General features: G+C 37.5%; 1 protein-coding gene across 1 annotated transcript in view; it reads left to right on the forward strand.

Annotated features, from left to right (window-relative positions):
* COL21A1 (collagen type XXI alpha 1 chain) overlaps nucleotides 1-26,612 on the forward strand; it is a 133,328-nt gene that overhangs the window by 12,224 nt on the left and 94,492 nt on the right. Inside the window, exons 3-9 of the mRNA XM_056108986.1 lie at nucleotides 7,674-7,842; nucleotides 7,927-8,143; nucleotides 11,026-11,199; nucleotides 12,189-12,266; nucleotides 14,038-14,046; nucleotides 14,670-14,753; nucleotides 23,487-23,549. Of these exons, the coding sequence (XP_055964961.1) occupies nucleotides 7,674-7,842; nucleotides 7,927-8,143; nucleotides 11,026-11,199; nucleotides 12,189-12,266; nucleotides 14,038-14,046; nucleotides 14,670-14,753; nucleotides 23,487-23,549 (794 nt within the window). The remainder of the gene's footprint in view (nucleotides 1-7,673; nucleotides 7,843-7,926; nucleotides 8,144-11,025; nucleotides 11,200-12,188; nucleotides 12,267-14,037; nucleotides 14,047-14,669; nucleotides 14,754-23,486; nucleotides 23,550-26,612) is intronic.

Consider the following 26,612-nt stretch of genomic DNA (forward strand, 5'->3'; position numbering starts at 1 on the left):
GTTCTCTAGTGAACATTATTGTTTGCACTGTAAATCTTTCCTATTTTGTCTTATGTGTATTCCTGGTATATAATAATTATTTTTTCTTGTTGCTTCTGAGTCCATTTTTTTATTTTTAGTGAAACAGCATGAGGTACAGTTGTAGGCTTACAAACTTTCGTGCTTGGATTTCACTTATGCAATGATCGAGTACCCATCCCTCCACCAGTGCCCATTCTCCACCACCAATGATCCCAGTAGCCCTCCCACCCCCCCACCCCCACCCTGCCTCTGTGGTGGGGCATTCCCTTTTGCTCTCTCTTTCCTTTAGGATGTTGTAGTTTGCAATAGAGATATTGAGTAGCCATCGTGTTGGTTCTATAGTCTACTTTCAGCATGCAACTCGCATCTCGAGCGAGTCCTCCAAACATTCTTTACTTGGTGTTCCCTTCTCTATCTGAGCTGCCTCTTCCCTCAGCATGTGCTGCCGGCTTCCAAGCCGTGGAACAGATCTCCTGTGCTTATCTCAACTATTCTTGGGTGTTTGACACCCATTCTGTTACTTTATATTCCCCAGATAAGTGCAGTCTTTCTTTCTGGCTCATTTCACTTAGCACGATACTTTCCATATAGAACCACTTGTTTGTAAATTTAATGACTTCATCTTTTCTAACAGCTGCATAGTATTCCACTGTGTAGATGTACCAAAGTTTCCTTAACCAGTGATCTGTTCTCGGGCACTCGGGTTTTTTCCAAATTTTGGCTATTGTGAACAGTGCAGCAATGACCATAGAAGTGCAGATGTCAATTCGACTGTACTTTTTTGTCTCTCTGGGATATATTGCCAGGAGTGGTATTGCTGAGTCAAACGGAAGCTCCATTTCTAATTTTTTGAGAATTGTCCATATTGTTTTCCAAAAGGGCTGAACCAGTCGGCATTCCCACCAGCAGTGAAGGAGGAACCCTTCCTCACCACATCCAGGCCAACACCAGTTGCTTTTGTTCTTTTGGATGTGTGCCAGTCTCTGTGGTATGAGATGGTATCTCATTGTTGTTTTGATATGCATCTCCCTGATGATTAGTGATGAAGAGCATTTTCTTGTTGAAATACAAGTGCCTTTTTGCCATTCGGATTTCTTCTTTGAGAAAGTTTCTGTTCATTTTGTCGCCCCATTTTTTGATGGGGTTGGATGTTTTCTTCTTGTGGAGTTCAACCAGTGCTTTGTATATCCTTGATATCAACCTCTTATCAGATGGGTATTGGGAGAATATCCTTTCCCATTCTGTAGTCTGTCTTTGTATTTTGGTCACTGTTTCTTTTGAGGTGCAGAAGCTTCTTAGTTTAAGATAGTCCCATTTGTCTATCTCTGTTTTCACTTGCGTGGCCAGTGGCATGTCATCTTTGATGATACCGTTAGCTTCAATGTCGTGAAGGGTTTTGCCAACCTTGTATTCAATGTATTTTATGGATTTCGGTCTGATGTTGAGGTCTTTAATCCATTTTGATCTTACTTTTGTACATGGTGTTAGGTAGAGATCTGAGCCCATTTTTTGCATGTAGCTGTCCAGTTTTGCCAGCACAGTTTGATAAAGAGGGTTTCCTTGCTCCACTTCACATTTTTTGCTCCCTTATCAAAGATTAGATGATCATATGTTTGGGGAGAGATGCCAGTATATTCAACCCTGTTCCATTGGTCTGCGGCTCTGCCTTTGTTCCAGTACCATGCTGTTTTAATTATTACTGCTATGTAGTAGAGTTTGAAGTTGGGGAGGTTGATTCCTCCCATTTTCTTTTCCCCAAGAATTGCTTTAGCTATTCATGGGGGCTTATTGTTCCGTATGAATTTCAGGAGTGTTTGCTCCATTTCTTTGAAGAATGTCATGGATGTTGTTACAGGGATTGCATTGAATCTGTACAATGATTTGGGGAACTATTGCCATTTTGACAATATTAATTCTCCCGATCCATGAGAAGGGATACCTTTTTATTTTCTCATGTCCTCTTTTATTTCCTGGAGTAGCATTTTGTAGTTTTCTTTGTACAGGTCATTTTCGTCCTTAGTTAAGCTGATTCCTAGTTACTTGATTTTCTGGGGCACAATTGTGAACAGGATTTTTTTTCATGTCACTTTCTTCCCATTATTTGCACATAAGAAAGTCATGGACTTTTGGGTATTGATTTTATAGCCTGCAACTTTAGTATACAAGTCTATTGTTTCTAGGAGTTTCTTGGTACAGGATTTAGGGTTCTCTAAGTATAGTATATCATCTGCAAATAGTGAGAGCTTGATTTCTTCCTTTCCTACGCCCTTACTATCTTTTTCTTGCCTAACCACTATTGCAAGTACTTTCAGTACTATATTGAACAGCAGTGGAGATAGTGGGCATCCTTGTCTCATCCAGATCTTAGAGAGAAGACTCTTAGTTTTTCCTCATTGAGGATGATGCTTGCCATAGGCTTGTGGTAGATGGCTTTAATTATATTGAGGAAAGTCCCTTCTATACCCATTTTGGCAAGGGTTTTCATCATAAACGAGTGTTGGATCTTGTCAAATGCTTTCTCTGCATCAATTGATATGATAATATGGTTTTTATCTTTAATTTTGTTGATATGATGGATTATGTTGATTGATTTCCGAATGTTAAACCATCCTTGCATCCCCGGGATGAATCTCACTTGGTCATGGTGTATGGTCTTTTTGATGAGTTGTTGAATTCTATTTTCTAGTATTTTGTTGAGAATCTTCACATCCGTGTTAATCAGGGATGTCGGCCTGTACTTTTTTATTCTTGTGGTGTCTTTGTTTCTGTTTGGTATTAGAGAGGTATGAATCATAAAAACTGTTTGGGAGAGTTTCTGTTTCTTCAATTTCCTGAAAAGCTTGAGAAAAACTGGCAATAGGTCCTCTTTAAATGTTTGGAAAAATTCTCTAGTGAATCCATCTGGACCTGGGTTTTTGTTTTTTGGGAAGACTTTAGATTACAGTTTCAATTTCCTTGATATTAATAGGAATATTCGGGTATTCTAAATCTTCTTGATTCAGCCTTGGGAGATTATAGGATTCCAGGAATTTATCCATTTCTCCTAGGTTCTCTTGTTTCGTGGCATACAGACTTTCTAAGTAGTCTCTGATAATCTTCTGAATTTCTTTGGTTTCTGTTGTGATATCCCCCTTCTCATTTCTGATTTGGTTTAGTAGGAGATCTGCTCAAGTGTGAGATCCCAACAAGGGTGTGTTCTTTTCTCAGCTAGCAATCTACTTAAGTAGTTGTAGTAAATTTACTTCTAATATTTTTAGCATTGTCATTCTATATGAGCACAGTAAGAGATATAAAAGATACCAAAAGAGCCGTAATGTTTAGACAACGTTATGGGTGTCACTCTTCTTTCTTTTCTGAGTTAGCCAGGCCTGGGTTAAGTGGATCAGATTGAAGCAAAATGGAACGGTCTATTGTGTCCTGAAAGATCTCTTAGCGTTTTCAAGAGCATCCAACAGCCTTTGGCTTGAATTACTCCATGTCATGACCCATATTTTGAATTAGGTCAGTCGAACTTGCCCATGTGCAGATGTGAGTTTTAAAGAGCAGGCTCTAGAAAACTATGTTTTTAATGTTCCATTTGTAACCAATCCTGACTTTTGGATGAAAACAGAAAAATGTTTTTATTTTTCTGGTTGGTTTTTGGACCGTACCTTGTGGTGCTATGAGATTACTTTTGGCTCAGTGATTGGCGCTCACTTCCGGCAGTACTCAGGGGATTCTGCTTCGGGGGAGAGAACCCAGGCCTCCTGAAAGCAAGGCATGCACTGTGGCCATGGAGCTAGCGCCCTGTCCCTTGAATATTATGTTCTATAAGGTTGTGTGATCTGAACTGCTCAGAAGAGGCCAGATGGTTATGGATCAGATAAAAATTGTAGGGTGGGACCAAGGAGAAGAGGGAGGAAGGTAGGGAGAGAGAGAAAAGAGAGAGAGAAAGAGAGAGAGAATCCTTTGTTGTCAAAACATTATGGCTCTTTTCCTCCCAGTATTCTTCGTAATGGTGCACCTCACCTTGGAAGAGTGTTCAGAATTTCTCCTGATTTTCTTTTCATATAAAAATTACTCCCACTTTATACTCTAATACTTAAAGATTGTTGGGTAATTTTATCAACTTTACACCTGAAAGTAACTAGTCACAGTGGCCTAATATATATATCCCTATCAGTTTAGTTTCTATACAATAGAAATCATGAGGGTAGTGGAGCATGTATTGAGACCCAGGACCAGTACATCAAGGATGTTTATGGAAGTAGAAAGTGTTTTAGCTCTCATGATTTTATAATAGAATATGATTAGCTTCACGTTCTCCTCACGTAGCTGTACTGCTCTGTCTCTGCACCATGTGATGAATTCACAGGAACTGACATGGCTTGTGGGAGAATAAAACAAGGGAACTAGATGAAATTTTGTGGATGGGTTAGGACCAAGGAAAATATTTTAATAAGACCTCGTCAAATTTCATTTAATCACATGAATTCTATCTGAGGATTAAAAGAATATGAATCTAAATGGATTGAAGATAATTTACATTGTCAAGGAATTGCAATATATCCAAAATATGAGTTTTCCATGCTTTTAATTAAAATAGAGCTAACGTTTTCAATAGAGAACACAATGTGTTTATATTTTATTGGAAAAAGTATAATTACTATGGCATGATTCAGAAAACACAAATTACCACTTATTGACATGTTGTTGGTGTTTATGATCAGATCTAGATTAAACTGCACAAGTTAATTATTTCTAGGAAAGACATCAACAAGGAAACATTCGTTATTTTTATTAGGTTAGTTAAACATGAATGTGCATAACTCACTCTCCTCTTCTTTCTCTCTGAAGTATTATGCAAGTAATTATTTACCAATGACATAGTTTATGCAAATAATCCTTCTATCATTTTGACAATAGGCATGTGAATAAGTGTGAAAATTGGCACAAGTTTAAAAAGTCTTTGACAATAGAGCACAGAATATGAAAAAGCAATTCTATTCCTAGAGATTCAACAGAAATAAATCTTTACATTCACCAAAGCACACATTCAAAACTTTAGAAACTTGATTCACAAGAACCCAAACCTAGAAACAACTCAAATTATTACCCATAGAGGTAAAGGTAAAGGTAAAGGCCCTCCCGTTGATCGTCGATTTGCTCGAGCGGGCCCAGTAACGTCTCCATTGGAGACCTTGTTGTTACTGTGTCTGGCATATCGAATACTCTCGGTAGCTTGCCGGGCTCTCCGAGAGGGGCGGAGGAATCGAACTCGGGTCGGCCATGTTGGCCGCGTGTAAGGCGAACGCCCTACCACTGTGTTATCACTCCAGCCCATAGTATATATTATAACTTATAATTTGCAATACAATATACTATATAAATATAATTCATAATAGAATAGTAAAGTAAAGACCCTCCCATTGATCATCGATTTGCTCGAGTGGGCCCAGTAACGTCTCCATTGGAGACTTTGTTGTTACTGTGTCTGGCGTATCGAATACTCTTGGTAGCTTGCCGGGCTCTCCGAGAGGGGCGGAGGAATCGAACTCGGGTCGGCCATGTTGGCTGCGTGCAAGGCAGACGCCCTACCCGCTGTGCTATCGCTCCAGCCCCATAGAAAAATGGATAATTATATAATGGGATAGTTCACACAAGGAAATACTATAAAGCAGCAGAATAGAACAAACTGCTGTTTCATGCAACACAGATGATTCTCTTGAATTATTGAACAAACAAGAGTAAATGAAAAAGGAAATTAGGCGCCGGGGACGTGGTTAAAATAGTAGAGCATAGGTCCCCTGATCTATTCCTCACACCACATGGCTCACTGAGCACTGTCACATTTGGTCCTAACAACAATAATAAAGATACCAAAGGTAGCACAGGAAGTTGGGTGGTTGTTTGCATCCTGTCGACCTTGGCCAACATTACATTGATTCCCTGTGCACTGTCAGGACTGACTGGTCTTGAGCACAGAACCAGAAGTCCTGAGCATCCCCAAAGCCCAATCAAAAATAAGCTACAAAAAGATACCATCTTGTTTATTTATATAAAATAAAGAATAGATAAAACAGAATTCACGGGGACAGAAATTATAATAGGGTGACTTTTGGTGCTGATTGATGGTGATGCAAAGAAACATGGTCTTCCCCTGCCTTCTCTCCATCCAAGCGAGTAGGATAAAGCTGGTTGTTGTTTCAGTTGAAAATCGTCCCTTCTCTATGGAGCCATGGGTGTGTGGAAATGGTCTGTTTTGGTGTCCTTTCTAAACCACGTATGCAGAGACCCTGCTCCCAAAGTAAAGTGGAGAATAACTCAGTCCTGTGTTTCTAAGCCAGCGCGGTTTATTAATGGTGTGCAGTATCATACAAATCACTTGATTCCACACCTAATTAACACTTTCTATGTGTTTGATTCCTAACTGGATCTCTTCAAAACTCATCATCTTGCTACCTGAACAGTAAAATACCTAGCTCTAATAATGTATATAATTTATATCAAACTATTTCTAATGTTTTATTGCACAAGATGTCATTATACATATCAAGCTAATAAAATTCATGTCCTGACTTTATATTGTACTGATGTTATATTAGAGAGTCATTGTGTTAAATTATTTTAGTAGAGTTTGTTCTTAATTTAATTTTTCAACTGCCCTGTAAAATGTAAGTAGTCATACTTAATGTGTATATTATGTAAGGATCTTGGAAGAATCTGAAACGTTGATGCATTTATATAGTAAAATAAATGGCATTTAACCAGATGAAGTTTCCCACGTAATTTGGGATATTAGTCTCCCAGAATAATGAGGAATTTTATCATATTTTGTAATTTTTATAGTTATTTATATATGCAAGCTTTAGTGATATATATAAGAAACTTATTTATAGATGTGATTAATATAATATAGTATGAGTAATTATAGGTGAGATAAAAGATTCATTTAGAAAATTTTTGTGAATCAAAGAGACCCTAGGTTAAGTTTATTCCAAAGTAACAAAATCAAAGGCCCTCCCGTTGTTCATCGATTTGCTCGAGCGGGCCCAGTAACGTCTCCATTGGAGACTTTGTTGTTACTGTGTCTGGCATATCGAATACATCACGGGGAGCTTGCCAGGCTCTGCCATGTGGGTGAGATACTCTCGGTAGCTTGCCGGGCTCTCCGAGAGGGGCGGAGGAATCGAACTCGGGTCGGACATGTTGGCTGCGTGCAAGGCAAACGCCCTACCGCTGTGCTATTGATGATGAATAGTAAACTGCTAGAACAGAAAATAGAGCAGTGTATATTTTTGATTCCTAGTTACTGGGAATCATAGAGTTCAACCCAGATCTAAGAAATTAGATACCTAATTATTACAGATTCTGTTGCCTCACTTTCAAAGCACTGAATAATATACTCCATTGCGATGTTGCCCTTAAAAAAATCAGTTGACAAATATTCCTCGTACATTTTAATTTTTTGTTTATTCTTTTATGGAGAAAGAGACAACTGAGATGTCTCTTTCCAGATGCCAAAAATATTTCCATATGTTTGGTTGAAAAAATGGCATATATACATGATTTATAAACATTTGTCTGCATATCATATGATATATATATATTTGGGGGGGCGGTTGGAGTAATCCTTACTAATCATCTTATACTGACTGTGTTTTATCCTATAGAGTCTGTCTGTCCGACAAGAATTCCAGTGATAGCTCGTGATGAAAAGGGATTTGATATTCTTTTAGGCTTGGGTGTGAAAAAAAAGGTTAAAAAAAGAATCCAACTTTCACCAACAAAGATAAAAGGATATGAAGTAACATCAAAAGTTGATTTATCAGAATTCACAAGGTAAGCATATATGTTGATTTAAAAAAATCATGTCTTTTGTTGCATTCATAATTTTTCAACCTTGTACATGTCGTTCCTTTTTAGCAATGTCTTCCCAGAAGGCCTTCCTCCGTCATATGTATTCGTCTCAACACAGAGATTTAAGGTCAAGAAAATGTGGGATTTGTGGAGGATTTTAACAATTGATGGAAGACCGCAAATAGCAGTTACCTTAAATGGCGTGGATAAAACCTTACTATTCACAACAACCAGTATAATCAATGGCTCACAAGTGGTCATTTTTTCCGATCCTCCAGTGAAGGTAAAGCTGTCGGGTGTGACTGTGGTTTTCCTGGGGAAATATGGAGGTTTGTGTGTGTTGGGGTAAGACAAGTATGATTTTCACATGATTGAAAGATACTCAGTTTTTATTTTAATGTTGTTCTATTGAATAATAGCCACAATGGAAAGGAAATTGTATGAAATGAAAGAGAAGGGTAACTAAAATTTTTGAGCGCCTACTAATAGATACCAGACAAGTTTAATTATAATAACCAGCCAAGGAAGTTGCTGTTGTTCTCATTTTACAGACAGAGAAATCAAGGTTCAAGGATATTAAGTTCCTTCTCAAAAATAACACATTTAATAAATGGTGATACCAAAGTTGAATTTTGTTCGGACCTATTGCAATGGCTATGCTTTCTGTCTTATGCTACCATGTCCTGTAGAGTACAGAGACAAAGGCCTATTTGTTAGCACATTGAATACAGGTTGATAAAGGAATTTCCATAAATAAAGAATTTCCATTTAACTGATACATTTTATTTCTCCAAATGAAACACAAAGTTAATAAAATCAATATTGTAAAATTAAGTAGACTTTTCTAGTCAAATGTATTCATAATCACTTGATCACTTGATCCCCTGTTATTCATCGATTTACTCGAGCAGGTGCCAGTAACGTCTCCATTCATCCCTGTTGCATGCTAGCATAGCCTAATGGCATCTGTTCGTTCTAGGAACATGCAGAGCCTCAAACTGATCATTCAGGGTCTTGACGAAGAAGTCTGACCATCTTGTAGGTGGGCGTCCACACGATCTTTCGACGTCCCGTGGAATCCAGTCAGTAATGGCTCTAGTCCAGCGGTTGTCTGTAAACCTCATTACAGGTCCAGCCCATCTGATTTTTGATGCCTTGGCAAATGAGACAGCGTACCTGATTCTTGAGCGTTGACGGAGATCAGAACTCCGGATTCTCTCATTTGAGTCAATCATGATATTCCAAGCATAGCTCTTTCGATTCCTCTTAATATTCATAATATAGATATAAAGTATTTTGATCATTATTTTGTGAAATTTTAATTCTAGTGATTTAATAAATAGTTATATATAAAATTACTCATTTAAAATATTTCTTCACTTAGTAAGCAGATTAAGATACTGAAAAAATAAAAAAAGAAGTCTGCCATTATCATTTCAGATAATGTGTCATGTTATATAAAAATGATAAATGATTCAATAAAATTTTAAAAAATCATAAATGAATAAGGCAGGTTTCTGTCCTTCAAAGATTACTGTGGAAGATCCAAATATCCTAGCCTCTAATGGTCATGCAGAATGTGGAGGGCTAAGTGTGTTCTAATAAGATGTGACTGTCTCCATAAATTGCATGGTTTTAGCATTGGACTTGAGTTCTGTGTAGGATTTTGATGGGAAGAGGCATGTGTAGAAAACAGGTAGGAAGTTACTGAGCGGTCATGCTTAGTTAAAATTCATGGGTTTTGTTTAGAGAATGGAAATTGTTGTTTCCTCAAGTTTGGAGGATAAAAGTTATGAAAGAAAAGGCTAGCAAGGAGTAATCTCAATCTGTTTAGATTTGGAAATCCATACAAAGAAGTTTCTTAATTCAGTGGATGATAGGATTCCATCAAAAGGTCCTTATCACATACTTATTCTCATGGTCAGAGTTTCTCTTTCTTTCTTTCTTTCTTTTTTTCTTTTTGGGTCACACCCGGCGATGCACAGGGGTTACTCCTGGCTCTGCACTCAAGAATTACTCTTGGCAGTGCTGGGGGACCATATGGGATGCTGGCAATCAAACCCGGGTCGGCTGCGTGCAAGGCAAATGCCCTACCCGCTGTACCATCGCTCCAGCCCCCAGAGTTTCTCTTTCTTTCCACTCCTCTTCCTCCTTCCATTCAACCTATTTCTCCTCCTCTTCTTTTTCCTCCTTCTCTTCTTTTTCCTCCTTCTTCTACTGGGCCCGCTCGAGCAAATCGATGAACAACGGGAGGACAGTGACAGTGACAGTCGAGGTACGGACAGCTTGCTTACAGTGAAAATGTTTTAAGATAGAAATGTGTTTGGAAATTATTCATATAAAGAAAAATATTCGTAAGACTAAATTATGACAGTGGGAATGGAAATGTAGAGTAAATCATGTGTAAGTCACTTGGTTATTACTGTAGCTTAAAGAAAGAAGTAAAGACCTTGTCATAGTTAGAAATGGAAAATACTATTATTTAAGGGAAAAGATCAGGGGAAGAAAGTCTGGTGCTAGTTCAATTAATTTTATTCCTACTTTTCCAGGCTGATTGTAAGACATTATTGCAAAATTCTTCCAGCCAATATTAAAACTGAAGGTGTGATTTGTAGAGGAGAGGTTCAGACTGTTGGTGCAGACCTGGGGTTTATTTCATAAAAGTAGTTAGTGCCCTATAATAATAGATGAGTCAAAAGGGAGAATGATAATGTCAAGGGAAGAACCTGTGTGTACTGTTTTGGTTGAGGTAGGAAAGCTCCTGAAAAAAGAAAAGAAAAGAAAACATGACTTCTGGTGATTGTGTCAGAGAACAGGAGGAAGGTCTAGTGAAGTGTGTCCAAAAGAACAATGGAACAATGGATGTAGAATAATAAAAGTCATTTGGATTCAGAGATTTGAAACTGCTTTGTAACTCTGATAAGTTGTTTCAGAAAAAGTTTGAACATCGCTACTACAAAGTATGTAATAAAAACGTAATGAGGTTCACATGACACACTTGGTGGGTAGCATTTGAGAGTGATCTTGGGTAAGATGGATTGGATTCCTGTACACAGTACAACCAACCTATGTGGGATGAATTTTCTTGGCAGTGGCTGACAGCAAGGGAATAAGGACAAAGATGTTGAAAATTATTTGTATTTCTTTCCTGTTTTTTTCTGATAGAAATTGTTTGATGAAAACTGGCATCAGATTCGTCTTTTAGTGACAGAAGAAGATGTAACACTTTATATTGACGATCAACAGATTCAAAATAAGCCCTTACATCCAGTTTTAGGGATCTTCATCAGTGGCCAAACCCAAATAGGAAAATATTCTGGAAAAGAAGAAACTGTTCAGGTGAATAATTACTGCTTTTTGCATGGTTTAAAATGACACTTTTGATCATTTTTGATGATAGTACCACAATTGGCTGGTTTAATTGTGAATTTTTTTTAAGATAGCCTAAATGTGAAAAAAAATCTTTCGTGAAATTGTGTTTTTGCTGGTTGCATGAACATACAAAATTCAACTTCCTCTATTGCTAAGAATATTTATAAAGTGTTTCATTGGGTTCAGAGTGGAGTTCCTCATTCCTACAAAGTATTAATTTTATGTTTCTCAGAGGAAGCATAGGTAAAATAATGAACTTGGGAAAAAGAACTTGGGAAAAAGAGCTGTGAATGGGGGTACTAATTTTTTTCTATGGCTATGAGGAGAAAAATAATTTAGAACATGTCTTTAGAACATGTCAGGAGTGTTTCTGTGACTTTTTTGATGTCTCTTTACAATTCAGTATCTGTTTAGGTAAGTGTGCATATATATCAAGAAGTTAACTATTTCCTGAAAAATAATTTTTTGAGGAGTTATGTCTTTCACTTTTTATTTTTATTAAGGGAAGACTTCGCATACAAATGTGGGATTATGTTCAAAGTTACTCTATTGTAATGCAGCTTGTCATATTTTGGTAAATATTTAAATTGTAGCAAGTGCTGGCCCTATTCATTGCACAATACTCTATGCCTGTAACTAATCCTCTGAAACTTAAGAAGCTTCTTCTAGGTAGTAAGGAAGGTTATAGAGATTTTAGGATAAACTCAGAAAGCCTGAAAATGTAGTTAAGTGTCCTAGACAATGTTTTTCAGACTATAATTTAATAAAAGGCACCTGACTTCCTGGAAGATTGATCACATCTTAGGGATTCAGATTTTGTATATTGATTGTTTTCACTAAATCCTACAATGTATAATTTGTATGATTAATAACTGTAGGGGCAGCTTTTGTATCTGAGTTGTTCTCATAGAACGACTTGTACATCAATTTGAAAACATTTGATCTTATATTCCTAGTTTGATGTCCAGAAGTTGCGTATCTACTGTGACCCAGAACAGAACAACCGGGAGACAGCATGTGAAATACCTGGATTTGTGAGTAGGACTGCTTTTTTTCCTTCAAGTTTTCCATCACTACTTCCAAAACAGTAATTAGAAAACAGATATACCAATGTGGACTTCATTCACTAATTTTGTAGTGGAAATGAATGTATCTTGATTAAAGTTATTTGAGGTTCATAATTTTAAAAATACAGTGTATAGGGGTGAAGAGATGGTACAATGCTTGAAGGACTTCCTTTTCCTTTGGCCAACTGTGGTTCAATCCCCAGGAATGCCTCTGGTTTTGCCAGGAGTGATCCCTGAGCACAGAACCAGTAAAAATTTCAGGAGTGATCCCTGAGCACACAGAATACAGCTGTGTGTGAACCAAAACTGTAAAATGAAATAAAATTAATAATGTTTCTCTATAAATGCGAATGATGCATACAAAGGAATTTTTTCTATATTGTCATAACTAATTTTGATCTGTCCAGCACTCAAGTGGAACGCGTCTGGATCTGCCCAAGATCACAGGATTCTCTGACTATCCAGTGTGTAAAATAAATGCCGACGTTTAATTAGATGCATTGACAGAATGTCACAAGAGCACAGCTCTGAAGAGTAGGAAATGAATCATATTCCTGTTCATCAGTATTTTCTGCACAATGAATATTCAATTGTCTTTGTGCTATTATTAGAGAAGATTTTTCTCTTATTTCTAGAATATGAACAACTCTCATGTCATTTGGCTTTTCACTAATGTGTTAAGAGGAAGAAAATTTCAAGTTGTTATAGAGTCTTATTATATGAGAGGCAGAGAGAATGATAATGATCAATCTCTTTCCTTCTGGGCAAAAATGTTGCATGTTTTTGCTAATGAAAATAAGATAGAACGTAATCCATAGTGACATTTGAGCCCTACAAGTTTCTTATAAACTCTAGTCATACTGTTGTAGTCTTCTTTTTCTATCAAACTTTTTCTATCAAATTCCTTAATCCAATGCTGAAAACTTGAAACTACAGAGCAGCCCATTTAAAGGGTCTATAGAAAAATCAATTATGGAAGTTTTATAGAAATGACTGAGTCAATTATTGACATCAACAACTGTTTCTCCTCTTAATTTTTGGCAATGCTTAATTTAAATATTAACCTCTAAAAAGGTTCTAATATGTTACTGTATTTTGAGATCCATTGTGCAAACTTCTTAAGTTAATTTCTCTGTAGCAATATGTCCAAGAGTTTAGTTGTTATCTCACAGAAGAAGAGAGATGGGATATAATTTTGCAGATATAATCTATGTTATTCTGTTCTATGTCTCTTCCATGCTCTCAGCTATAATATGACTTTCTTTGCTTTTTAACCTTTATTTCCATCTTTTATTCTCTTATCTAATATATTGTTGTTTGAGAGATTAGTAACCTGTTGATAACTATGTATTATTCAGTAATAAGTACATTGTTTAGTGAAATGTACGTAAACTTTAATGCGTGTTTATTTAATACATGATCTATTCCCCATCCGGTCCCTAGGTGTTTTCCCAAAAGTATAAGAGAGCATAAATCCTACCTTATGTCTTATTATTATATCAAGAAGCCTTGGCCTTTTAATATTCTCTTACAACTCTTCTTATAGTCCTTTATTACTATAAATGTTGTAATGACACATATGGATAAGTAATTTTTTAAGATAGAGGACAGCAAATGCCAAGTATTCATGATTTTAGTATTTTGTGCGTCTTTAATTGATACAAAATATCTGTAAATCACTAAGAAAATTTAGAAATGCAATTTAAAATATGTCTTAAAACATTATTTTTTCTTTCAGAATGGTGAGGTAAGCATGGATTCTATAATTCTTCGTAAGGTAATACTGACACTGTGAGCGTGTTTCGCTTCCTTTTATCAACTGTAAGTATATTAAGATAAACTGAACCCATTTTCATGATAGCACAGTGGTAGGGCGTTCGCCTTACAAGCGGCCAACATGGCCGCCCCGAGTTCGATTCCTCCACCCCTCTCGGAGAGCCCGGCAAGCTACCGAGAGTATTCGATATGCCAGACACAGTAACAACAAAGTCTCCAATGGAGACGTTACTGGGCCCGCTCGAGCAAATCGACGATCAATGGGAGGGCCTTGAATGTGTTTGGTAACTATATGTTTTGCTGATTTGAAGTTGTTATTCGCCTAAATGAAATTGGAAGATCAGAGATAACACAGGGAAAAGGGCACTTGCCTTGCAGATGGTCCACCTTCCTCCATCTCTGGCCCTGCCAGGAGTAATCCCTGAGCACAGAGCCAGGGGTAAGCTCTATCCCAAAACCAAAAAATAAAAATAAAATAAATTAGAAGGAAACTGTAGCATCTCCTTATCATTTCATAGAAATTTCTAGACACACATACATACGTACCGATGCATATATGACTTTCATTTATTATTTCTACTTCTATCTTTCTAGTGCCTCAATGGTCCCAGTGATGTGGGTGCAACTTCAGCTCCCTGTGTTTGCCCCCCGGGGAAACCAGGACTGCAAGGACCCAAGGTAAACCATCCTTAGTCTCCTCTTTTTAAAGACGCACAAACAAAACTGAGCAAACACACAATTCATAATCACCATAGAATCTGTTATGGAATTTCTATATAATGCCTTGGAGCTTCAAAATTGAAATTTAATTATTGTTAAAGAAAAGCATATCTTAATCTGTTGCCTTTCAACCCAAATCTGGATCTCAGAGCCCACAGATATGTAAGGGCGCTTTTTCAGTTTTGTGTTCTGTCCTTTGCATTTACCAATACTGCTGTATGAGCCCAAGAATGATACTTACAATTTGGTGAAAGGTGAAGAAAGGTTCTTTGTTATGGTATCTCCTCTCTAATTTATTGAGGTAACATCGGTTTACAAGTGTGTCAACGTGTATATGTTATCAAGGCACAGTGTTCATTTTCCATGCTCACTACCAGAATATTTAAATACTTAATTTGGAAAAATTATTTTTAGACAAAAATGGAAATAAAATTTCTGGGGGAATAGTAAGCTAAAAGACACACAGACAGAGAGACAGCCATAGGTACATACACACTCATGAATGGCCGTTTTTTAGAACAGCATGTAACCCAAATTCAACAATGACTTTGGTCAGCACACAGTGCTCTAAAGCTGTTGGATACTAAATGTGAGCTGATCATATAAGCATTATGTTAGCTCTGTCTCCCCGAGGGTGAAACAAATATTCCAAGTAGGTGGCAGTGTTGTCAGTTGGTCCTGTAGCCATTTAGAAATCTCGGAAAAGAACGTTTTCTCAAAATAAGGGACAAAGAAAATGATGAACAAAGGGAGATAGAATCTCTTCACTTCCTGCTACCATCAAGTATACCTTCAATAAATCTGCAATATGTATTCAATGCTGATTAACTTGGGACGTGACACAAACTTCTCTGACTTGATGGTTTTGCTGCACGTGAAGAACACTGTTACACTGAATCACGAGGAGTGGGGAAAAGCTGGTGGTCAATCAGTAATCCGTTTATTAGCTCTCACATTGGGGGTTTTCATACAGACATTTCAGGGGCAATCCATGTGTGTCACGGTTACCTTGTCAGGCTCAGTACAGATGTCAGTTAATGGTTTACATCTCCCGCTCTCAAGGCCAGGTGTATCAGCTCAGGCAGATAAAGGTAACTGTTATATCCCTCATCCTCGGCCAGAGCGCCCACAGTGAGTGGAGTGCCAGAGCAAGCCCCTAGGTCCCTGTACACAGGGCCAGCTCTTGCTTTCAGGGATGGAGGGATTTAGTCAAAGTCTCAGACCTGCTACTGAGACCCCAACAGAACACAATGAGTGGATCCTTTTCTTTATTTTTTTTTAAATTTTATTTGCTTTGGGGCAATATTACAAAGACTTTTAAACAAATTGTGAATTTCAGTCTTTTGTTGGGGCTGGAGCAATAGCACAGCAGGTAGGGCGTTTGCTTTGCACACGGCCAACCCAAGACCCAAGTTCGATTCCTCTGACCCTGTCGGAGAGCCTGACATGCCACCGAGAGTATCTTGCCCACATGGCAAAGCCTGGCAAGCTCCCCATATCACGTGTTCGATATGCCAAACACAGTAACAATTGTCACAATGGAGACGTCACTGGGCCCGCTCGAGCAAATCGATGAACAGCAGGAGGACAGTGACAGTGACAGTCTTTTGTTAGGGTAAGAGAAATTGATATTAATATTGTGAGTTTGATGTCTTATTAAAATTGAGGCAACTAAGTTGATTTCAAGAAATCATATTAGATTTATTTGGGGGTATATATTTTTATTCATGCTCATATGTTCATATATTCTAGTTGCATATATATTTGCATGAATATGAACACATATATTTGTTTATGACTGGGGCCTTACTGTTTCGTAACAAGTGATGGTTTATATCATGCCGCTTTTGTAGCAGTACTGAGGTGTCCCACAGGTTGCTGGCACCACAGCACCCAAGAAGGTTTTCCTTTTTTGAATTTTGCATTGACCCACTGCACCAACTGGCCAAGGATTGTCAGTTTGGCCCCAGGATGTCCTGACCACCACTTGGAATTACCCACTCCCGTCACAAAAAAATAAATAAAAATACTGTTATAAAATTTTTTCAAAGTCTATCTATTGGGTTTGAAATTTGGTATCAGTAAATGGTAATTTAATATTGCAGACTTGTTTTGAGGTTGGATTTAATCCAACTGTTTTTAAGCACATGCTTTTTAAGGTAATCTGATCTAACATAGAAATTAACCTGTAAAATGCTCCTGGGAGAATATACCATGGTAAAACTGCTTGGTGATTATGACATACTAAAAAGACTCTCATAAATATTTATATCTTTTATTCAACTTGGAATATTGTATATAAAATGATTTGACCTATTATGAGATGTAATGTGAAACTCAGGTCCCTTGATATCTGACCATTCAATGCCCAACTGCTTTTTGGATTCTCGGTGAGATTTGGGCCACCCCCGCAATATCTACATGTTAACTTACGTTGGAGGAAGGTATCATATGCCTCTGATATTTTCTGATTCCTCATTAGTGAGCCATGGGTGTCTAGCATGACACCAGTCTTCATCCACACATGTTTCAACAGCAGAATTTCAACACACCCTTATCTTATCTGGCAAAGACTCTGATTTCCACTATTTCCCGGTTTCATGTGTTGTTCATTTTTCTTCCCTTTTCTTAGTCATCCTCTAACCCCATTGCCACCTACTACTTTAAGTGAAATCGCAGTTTTCCACCAGTTTTTGAGTTGGCATGCCTCCTTGCTCTGCTTTCCATTTTCTTCTAAAAATCTGGCTCTATGACAGGAACACACACACAGTCTTCTATTCTTGTAGGACTCTTTCCTCTGGAGGTGGTTTCCTCCCCAGTTCAAGGACTTGTATGTGAAAAACAGAATCCCTAGCAACAAACTGTATTGTACTTCCTTCAAAGAATTTCTGGCTTGGAAAATTGATAGTATTTTAATCAGCTCAGCAGAACTCAAACTAAAAAAGACAAGAGGATTTTATGAGGATGCTCCGAGAGTTAGCATTTTCTGTTTTATCCTCTCTGAACACTTTCACTGATGTCCTTCAAAGTTACCTGTGGAGAACCAATCTAGTCCAATAGCCAGAAATAAATGTCTGGATGAGCAAGCAGTTTTGAGAAATTCTTGTGTGGATAGATAGTCGTATAACCTTGTCACAATGACAGTTAACACAATGAATTCTTTGGAATGCCAGTGTCTAGCACAATGCTTAATAGGAATATTTTAACCTAAGGAATTATGGAATCACTGAAGAATAGGTTTATCTTTATTTCCAGTTAAACTATATTTGATGCCTTTGTTCTATATGAAAGAGCTAAAGAATTCTGTATTTACAAACAGTTCCATTTCAAATGGCTTGTATATTGTAAAAAGTGACAGCTTCTTCCCCTACTATAGAACCCACAGAAACAGGGACTGGAGTGATAGCACAGTGGGAAGGGCATTTGCCTTGCATGCAGCCAATCCGGGTTCGAATCCCAGCATCACATATGGTCCCCTGAGCACCACCAGGAGTAATTCCTGAGTGCAGAGCCAGGAGTAACCCCTGACATCACCAGGTGTGACTCAAAAAAATAAAATAAAATGTGATTGTAATTTTATAAAAAATAAAAAGGAAAGAAAGAAAAAACCATAGGAACATTTGTAACTACTATTGACATATTCATTAATTTCACCCTAATAATCTCATTAATTATATAAATATTTGACTGTTAGTCTGTGGGCTGAAGCGATAGCACAGCGGTAGGGCATTCGCCTTACAAGCGGCCAACATGGCCGACCCGAGTTCGATTCCTCTGGCCCTCTCGGAGAGCCCGGCAAGCTACCGAGAGTATTCGATATGCCAGACACAGTAACAACAAAGTCTCCAATGGAGACGTTACTGGGCCCGCTCGAGCAAATTGACGATCAACGGGAGGGCCTTTGACTGTTAGTATTTCTTCTATATATACAATACAAAGGGCTCTGGAAAGCTCTAGAACCACTGTGTTCACAATTGTTTTGATGGGGAGGGGAGTATCTGGGACACTTCTGGGGGTGTTCAGTGTTTACTCAGTGTTTACTCTTGACTTTGAGCTCAGGGATCACTACTAATAGTGGTCAGGAGACTTTATGTGGTTCCTGGAATTGAATTTGGGTTGGCTCCTACCAGGCAAGCACTTTACTTTTGTTTTTATCTCTCTGGCCCCATGTTCAAATTTTTAACAAGACTAGGTATAATTACATTCTAGCCTAGGAATGAGCAATTGAGTTGATTGAAGGTACTGATCTTGGAGAATGGAATAGGTGGTAGGTCATATATTCCTGTGGAGGCTAGAAAGTGGTTTGAAGGTACAAGGATTTTTGAGAAGACTTCATAAAATGGGACTTGGGTAAAAGTGAACAGATCTACAGATATCAATTTTAGAAGAGCTGCTTAAAATATTAGCTTACTCTTGGAAGCACAACTATTTCTTACTTTAATCATTAGTGTTTACACTTTTTGAGAAGTCATATTCAGAGATGTTTTGGTATAGTCCCTAAAGTCCATGACATTTCCAGGCCTGTCAGCAACTCAAAACTTCTGTGACACAGATCCAACTCAACCTAAATAAGTGTTGCTTTTCAGCTGAATACATACTTAAATATAAATGTGCAAATATTCCAATTAAATTAGAATGTAGAAGATTAGGAATTTAGTCACAGATACATAATAATAAGTCAGATGTTAAATGTAATGCATTTGAAATATTTTGTGTGTTAAATTTGTTAGTGGCCTGCATGTCTGGTTTTGATCACTGTATGCCCTGTAACATGAGTGGGTGTAGTAATATTTAGTCGCATGGGCTCTGAAGTTGAATTGACTGAGTTCTCATCATTATGCATCTCTTGTGTGACATTGGGCAAGTTACCCAACTTTCCTAGGCTTCAGTTTTCTCTACATAAAATGGAATGATAAAACCTATTGAATACACACACACACACACACACACACACACACACACACATTTTAGTGCTTAGAAAAATAATAAGCAATAAAGAAAGATAAGCATTTAGTTTCTTCAAAAATTTTTATTCTTGGGGCTGGACCGATAGAACAGCGGGTAGGGCGTTTGCCTTGCACGCAGCCAACATGACCGACACAGGTTCGATTCCCAGCACCCCATATGGTCCCCCGAGCACCGCCAGGAGCAATTCCTGAGTGCATGAGCCAGGAGTAACCCCTGAGCATCGCCGGGTGTGACCCAAAAACCAAAAAAAAAAAAATTTATTCTTTATCATCTTATTCTCATTCAATTTTTTACTCTTGGTGTTTGTGAAATAGTTCCTTAGGATTAAGCTTATATTTCCTATTTCACAGAAATAACACCAAGCACTTTCTCTCTTTTGCAAATCATTTACTGAGGTCAGTATTTAAACTAGCAATTAAAATCTACCAGCAATAATAGGGATGAATTTTCTTCTTGGGACTCTTGACCAGTATTATCTACCTTTTAAAATCACATTGAATTTATATTTGGGGTGATTTTCCCTCTTAGAAAGTTAGATTTATTTAAAATATTATTAAGTATGTCATGTACTTTTGTGCAGACTGAAAACACAAATCCCTTTTCTTTTTATGCCAGTGTTTTATTTCTGTTCCATCATGGTAGAAGTTCAACCCTCCTAGGTCCTTTTGATTTATTAGATTTTGAAGATAATAGATAGTATTGTTTATAATAGAGGGGTCCTTCAGAGATTTTATTTCTTTTGAAACATGAAAATGCTAATAATTATATAGTCTCTACTTAATACCCAGTATTGTAAAAAATAAAAGAGAGAGAGAGAAAATAAGTATAGACACTCTTCTCATGGAGTCTTTTTTAAGGGGGGGAGGGGAGAGAGCACATCCACTGTTGCTCAAGGGTCACTCCTGACTCTGTGTTTATCAAGGGATCTTAATTCATTTGACAAATAAAAACTAACCACAGGGAAAATTTAAAAGACTAAAGGTAAAGGTAAAGGCCCTCCCGTTGATCGTCGATTTGCTCGAGCGGGCCCAGTAACGTCTCCATTGGAGACTTTGTTGTTACTGTGTCTGGCATATCGAATACTCTCGGTAGCTTGCCGGGCTCTCCGAGAGGGGTGGAGGAATCGAACTCGGGTCGGCCATGTTGGCCGCGTGTAAGGCGAACGCCCTACCGCTGTGCTATCGCTCCAGACTAGTTCTCAAAATATGCTTCCCTTGTATCAGGGCTGCTACTGCAGATTGATAGAAAGGGACATCAAATAAAAAAGGGAGTTCAGTCATAAAAATTTTGTCACGTTGAATTTTAAGTAGAAAAGGAAGAAAGTTTCTCCTTAGGAAAAAGACAAGAGGTGGAATATGTTGAAACACAGAGACTAGTCTGAACATGATAAAGAACGATGGAAAGAATGAAGGCTAGAAATTCAAAAGAAAAATACTTATAACTCATGAAAGACTCAGAATATTGTTCCCAAGAGTCCAACTTACATAGGAAGTTACTGAATTAGAATCATAAAATGCACCTCTTTAGCGAGATACTTTATTTATTAGCATTAGTATTTGGGGGAAATTTTTTAGTATTTGTCTCCCCCACACCCCTCCTTCACATTATTTTCCACCCTGAATGTATAGCTGCTACTTCTCATCTCTTTTGAAATGATATTTTCCTTTTTCTCAGTCTTTCGTCATATTGAGTTTCTTACTTTTTTACTTTATAATTTTTTAATGAAATAATCTTTATTATATCTCCAAATATCATGGTGCTAAGTTATTATTGTTCTGTTGTTATTGTGAAATGCATCAATGAACTTGAAAATACATGTTTATTTGAGAATCATCTTTTTTTTTTTTTACTCTTAAGTGAAAAGTCCATCACTTCTTCATTGGCATCTTGACCAAGTTCACAAAGTTCTTTCCATTTTTCTTGTTATATTTTAGGAAGAAACCTCCTTGGCCAGTAGCCTGAAGTAGTATTTCAGAATAGTGAATTTGGCTCTGAGAAAGTAGCCTTAGTATTGGTATTCAGTTACTATATAATCACTGAGATCTTTGTGAATAATATGGTGAAGAATTATTCCCTGGAATGAGTTGCTTCTATGCAAGAGTTTACTTCAATGATGGCTGGGTCTTCATTTTATTTATTTTTCATTGTTTCACTGTGGGCTTTATGGACTCAGTGGTAGATGGATATTTTTGAAGCATTCTTTTAGTATTAAGATATAAAAAGGTCCTTTAGGTCACCCAAAGTGTGACTTTAATTATTTGTTTTCCTGGGCAGTGATCATCTAAATGGTCTATGTTGCCATGACAACACGCTGGCATTACCTAGTATGGATCTATGTTAATTGCCTTGTTGTATACAATAATGTTCTTTAAAGGACCCTGGTTTGTGTGAACAAAAGTATTTTCTCATTTCTTGGGTATTATATGCACTCAAGAGAGTAGTATTGGGCAGAGTTGTTTGACCCAAGTCTCATGAAAATATTAAATTTCAGAATTTTAATATTATGTTGAAAGTAAATTACAAGTATAGGCTAAGAGATCACTGACTAATTAAAAACAAACTACTGAGAGAGAAAAAAAGGGAATGCCCTGCCACAGAGCGGGGTGAAATGGAGGGGATGGGGGTGGGAGGGATACTGGGATCCATGGTGGTGGGAAATGGGCACTGGTGGAGGGATGGGTATTTGATCATTGTATAATTGAAACCCAAGCACAAAAATTTGTAAATCTACAACTGTACCTCATGGTGTTTCACTAATAAAAATTAATTAAAAAAATAAAGCTGAGCTTACTGAAAATGAAAAGAAAACAAACTATCATTATGGGGGTGGGGGTGGAAGAAGGTACCTGGGAACACTGGTGGGGGTAAAATGAACGTGGTGGTGAGATCAGTGATAGAACGTTGTATGTCTAAAACCCAACAATCAACAATGAATAACTCTGTAAGTCTTCATGCTTTTACAAAATAAGATGAAGGGGGAAACCCTCCCAAACCAAATTATCATTATGGAGCATCAAACTTGAATATTAAAACTTGAGTTCAATGTGTAAAATTATACTGTGTGTATTACTATGTTTAAATAGATGATTATGAATTGAGTGATGATATTATATTATAGGTCATGATATCTTGACAGTGTACCATTTAGAATAGAATTAAGTATTTAAACGGTTGAGCTTTGAAATACTGCTATCATTGAAATCATATTTCTTATGATATTTCATAGTTTTATTCTGAATTCTAAAAGCATATCCTGCCACAGTATTTACACTGGTGACAATTACTTTAGTCGGGGCGCTGGAGAGATAGCACAGCGGGTAGGGCCTTGCACGCGGCTGACCCGGGTTCGATTCCCAGCATCCCATATGGTCCCCTGAGCACCACCAGAGTAACTCCTGAGTGCAGAGCCAGGAGTAACCCCTGTGCATCGCCAGGTGTGACCCAAAAATCAGAAAATAAAAAAGAAAATTACTTTAGTTATATGTAGTGTGCACACAGAAATAAATCACATTAGTTTAACCTAATAGCCTTTATATATTGATTCTTGATATATTCTTTATATATTGATTCTTTAATCTTACTTTGGGATGTTCATCAATGTTTTTTAATTTACAAAATGCTTCGCATAGTGAAGTTGTGGCTTTGAACACTGACAAACATTGTCTTTGCTACCAAGGTCTGTTGTTGGTACTAAAAAGATTTATTTTGTCTTTTCTTCTCTAGGGTGACCCAGGACAGCCTGGGAACCCTGGCTACCCTGGACAACCTGGTCAAGATGGTAAGCCTGTGAGTACTGAAAGCTTAGTCATCTCCAGAACTGGGATTATACTGTCAAAGTTAAAAATTAATGTTAAGGATAAAAGCCTATCTAAGATGGTTGCTGGAGCGATAGCACAGCGGTAGGGCGTTTGCCTTGCACGCAGCCAACATGACCGACCCGAGTTCGATTCCTCCGCCCCTCTCGGAGAGCCCGGCAAGCTACCGAGAGTATTGGATATGCCAGACACAGTAACAACAAAGTCTCCAATGGAGACGTTACTGGGCCCGCTCGAGCAAATCGACGATCAACGGGAGGGCCTTTACCTTTACCTTTACCTAAGATGGTTGCATTATGAGAGAAAAATGAACACCACTTGGCTGAAAGAGTTAGGAAGATTTTGTGAGTACTGAAGGAGTACTAGAAAAGTTTAGGAGACAAGTTGATGAATTCAGTGGAGTATATGGATTATTTTCCTGAGTTTTACAGATATTTCTCTGGTGATTGGGACTTTCATATTTGCTCGTGGACAGCTATCAAAGTTAGATTTCTACCCATCTACATAGACTAGGGATGTTTCCTGGATAAAATAGTTTTTTCCCTTGATGACTACGTATCAAAAGGATGGATACCAATTCTTGAAAAAGACAACTCAAATTGAAAACAAGCAAAAAGTTTTTGAAAAAAAATTGTGTCTCAAATCGGCAGAAAAATAATGGAGTCTTACTAGTTGCTTTATTAAATGTTCTCAGAAAATGAAAAATCAGAGGTCAGAAGCCCTGAAGAAGTTTGTCTATAGTTAATCTGAGAGAAGTATTAAAGTGAACTGTCTTAATAGAACATATTTTCTATTCACATTTATTTCAAATTGCATATAGCTTTGATGTGTTCAAGAAAGTTTACTTATTTTTTAGTATCAGAGAATAGAGGACTTCAGAAATCCTTTTATTTCCCTTCAGGTCTACTGATATTTAAAGTTTTTTAAAAAGGTGATATTAAATTTTACAAAGAATATATATATATATATATGCATGCATTGGTGTATACTTAAAATATGACTAAAAACATAAGATTCCATAATGTTTAAAAAGAGACCTTTAGGGACTGTAGTGATAGTCTTGCATGCAACTGACCAGATTTTGATCCTCAATATCCCATGTGGTTCCCTGAACTTCCCAGGAGGGATTCCTGAGTGTAGAGCCAGACATAAGCCCTGAGCATCACAGGGTGTGACACAAAACAAAACAACAAAACAAAACAAAAACAGACCTTTATGAATAAGGATAGAGCAGATCTACTTAAAGCATTTGAGGCAGCTAGTTACAAGAGCTCTGGTTTTTATTTACAATAGTAAATAAACTTGCAACTTAGTTTTTAAACCTAAGATAGCATTAGTCATCATAAATTTTTTTTTTCCCAAGGAAACCTGGGAACACTGGTGGAGGGAAGTTGACAGTAGTGTAGGATTGATGCTGGAACATCTTATGTCTAAGACCCAACTATAAATAGCTTTGTAAATGCAGTGCCTTAGTAAAATAGTATTAGAAATTTATTTCTGAAGAGACATTCTATATCACGAGGCATTAACTTTTGTTATAAGGAATACCATACCACTGTATTGTGACTCATCAAAGTTCAAGGTAAGGAAAAATCTCAGTTCTAATGTTAAACTCAGGTTTGAATATTATCTGTAATGAACTATTGTGGACTACTTTATGAAAATGAAACGTATAAAATTGGTAAAATAATGTTAAACTTAGTACTACAATAATCAGAACAAATGAGGTGCATGTTAAATCGTTGATAGAGGGTTGATACCAAATTTTGTACTGAAAAACCCGTCATCTTTTTTTTTCTTTTCTTTGGTGGGGGGTGGTCACACACAGAGATTCACAGGGGTTACTCCTGGCTCTGCACTCAGGAATCACCCCTGGTGGTGCTCAGGGGACCATATGGAATGCTGGGAATCGAACCCGGGTCGGCCACATGCAAGGCAAGCGCCCGAGCTCCTGTGCTATTGCTCCAACCCAAAACCTGTCATATTTTGAGGAAGAAATGATACACCAAGTGCTCTTCCACCAGTTCCATGAGAAAGTATTAGGTATGCAGAAGAGCTCATCTAAAGAGAGGGGATCCAAGAGGGGTCTAAAGAATTAACAAAATATTAACCAACTAAGAGACCATGTGGTGAAAGGGACAGACAACCTACTTCGTTGACCTAATGGGACGCATTCCAAGAGTGAAGGAAATTTTAATTCGGAATTTTGAGAAACACAATGAGTTGAGCTGGTATACAATATAGAAAGACAAATATCAACATTGTGTGACAGAGTTGGACACTGGGCCAAGATGAAAGCTTGAGACCACGAAGGAGAGCATGCAAGGAGGGCGGGATTCTAAGAGAGAGGTGAAAATGGCTTATTCTTTTTAAATAAAAAAGAAAGAAAATGGCTTAGACTGGGGTAGTGTGGCTAAAGAGAAGAATGAATGGTGTTCACTTTCTGGGTTATTTTTTAAATTTGTACTTAAAAATATAAATAGAATCAGTTTTAAAACTGATCAGATCTGCTGGCAAATTCGAGGTGAAGCATGAAAGTCAAGGGAGGTTCAAAAAATCTACCTTGGGACTGGAGAGATAGCACAGCGGGTAGGGCGTTTGCCTTGCACGCAGCCGACCTGGGTTCGATTCCCAGCATCCCATATGGTTCCCTGAGCACTGCCAGGGGTGACTCCTGAGTGCAGAGCCAGGAGTAACCCCTGTGCATCGCCGGGTGTGACCCAAAAAGCAAAAAAAAAAAAAAATCTACCTTGATTCATTATTTGTCTGTCAGTACCAGTTACTGATTTGGGTAATACTAGGTGACATGTAAGTTTTCATAGGAAAAATTAAGAATATCTTCTTTAAAACATGTTCTCTAGAATGAGTTATGAATTGGCATTTTTTGTAACTAGCTTGATGTTCATAATCATGATCTTACTTTATGACTTATTTAAACTACAATTAATTTCTTATCTACTGTCATTAAATATAAAGAAATATTAATTTGGGGGCATGTAAATATGGTTTTTCATAGACAGCTATAGCTACATAT

Source organism: Sorex fumeus, unplaced genomic scaffold, assembly GCF_029834395.1.
Source record: "Sorex fumeus unplaced genomic scaffold, SorFum_2.1 ptg000241l, whole genome shotgun sequence".
Taxonomy (NCBI): Eukaryota; Metazoa; Chordata; class Mammalia; order Eulipotyphla; family Soricidae; genus Sorex; species Sorex fumeus.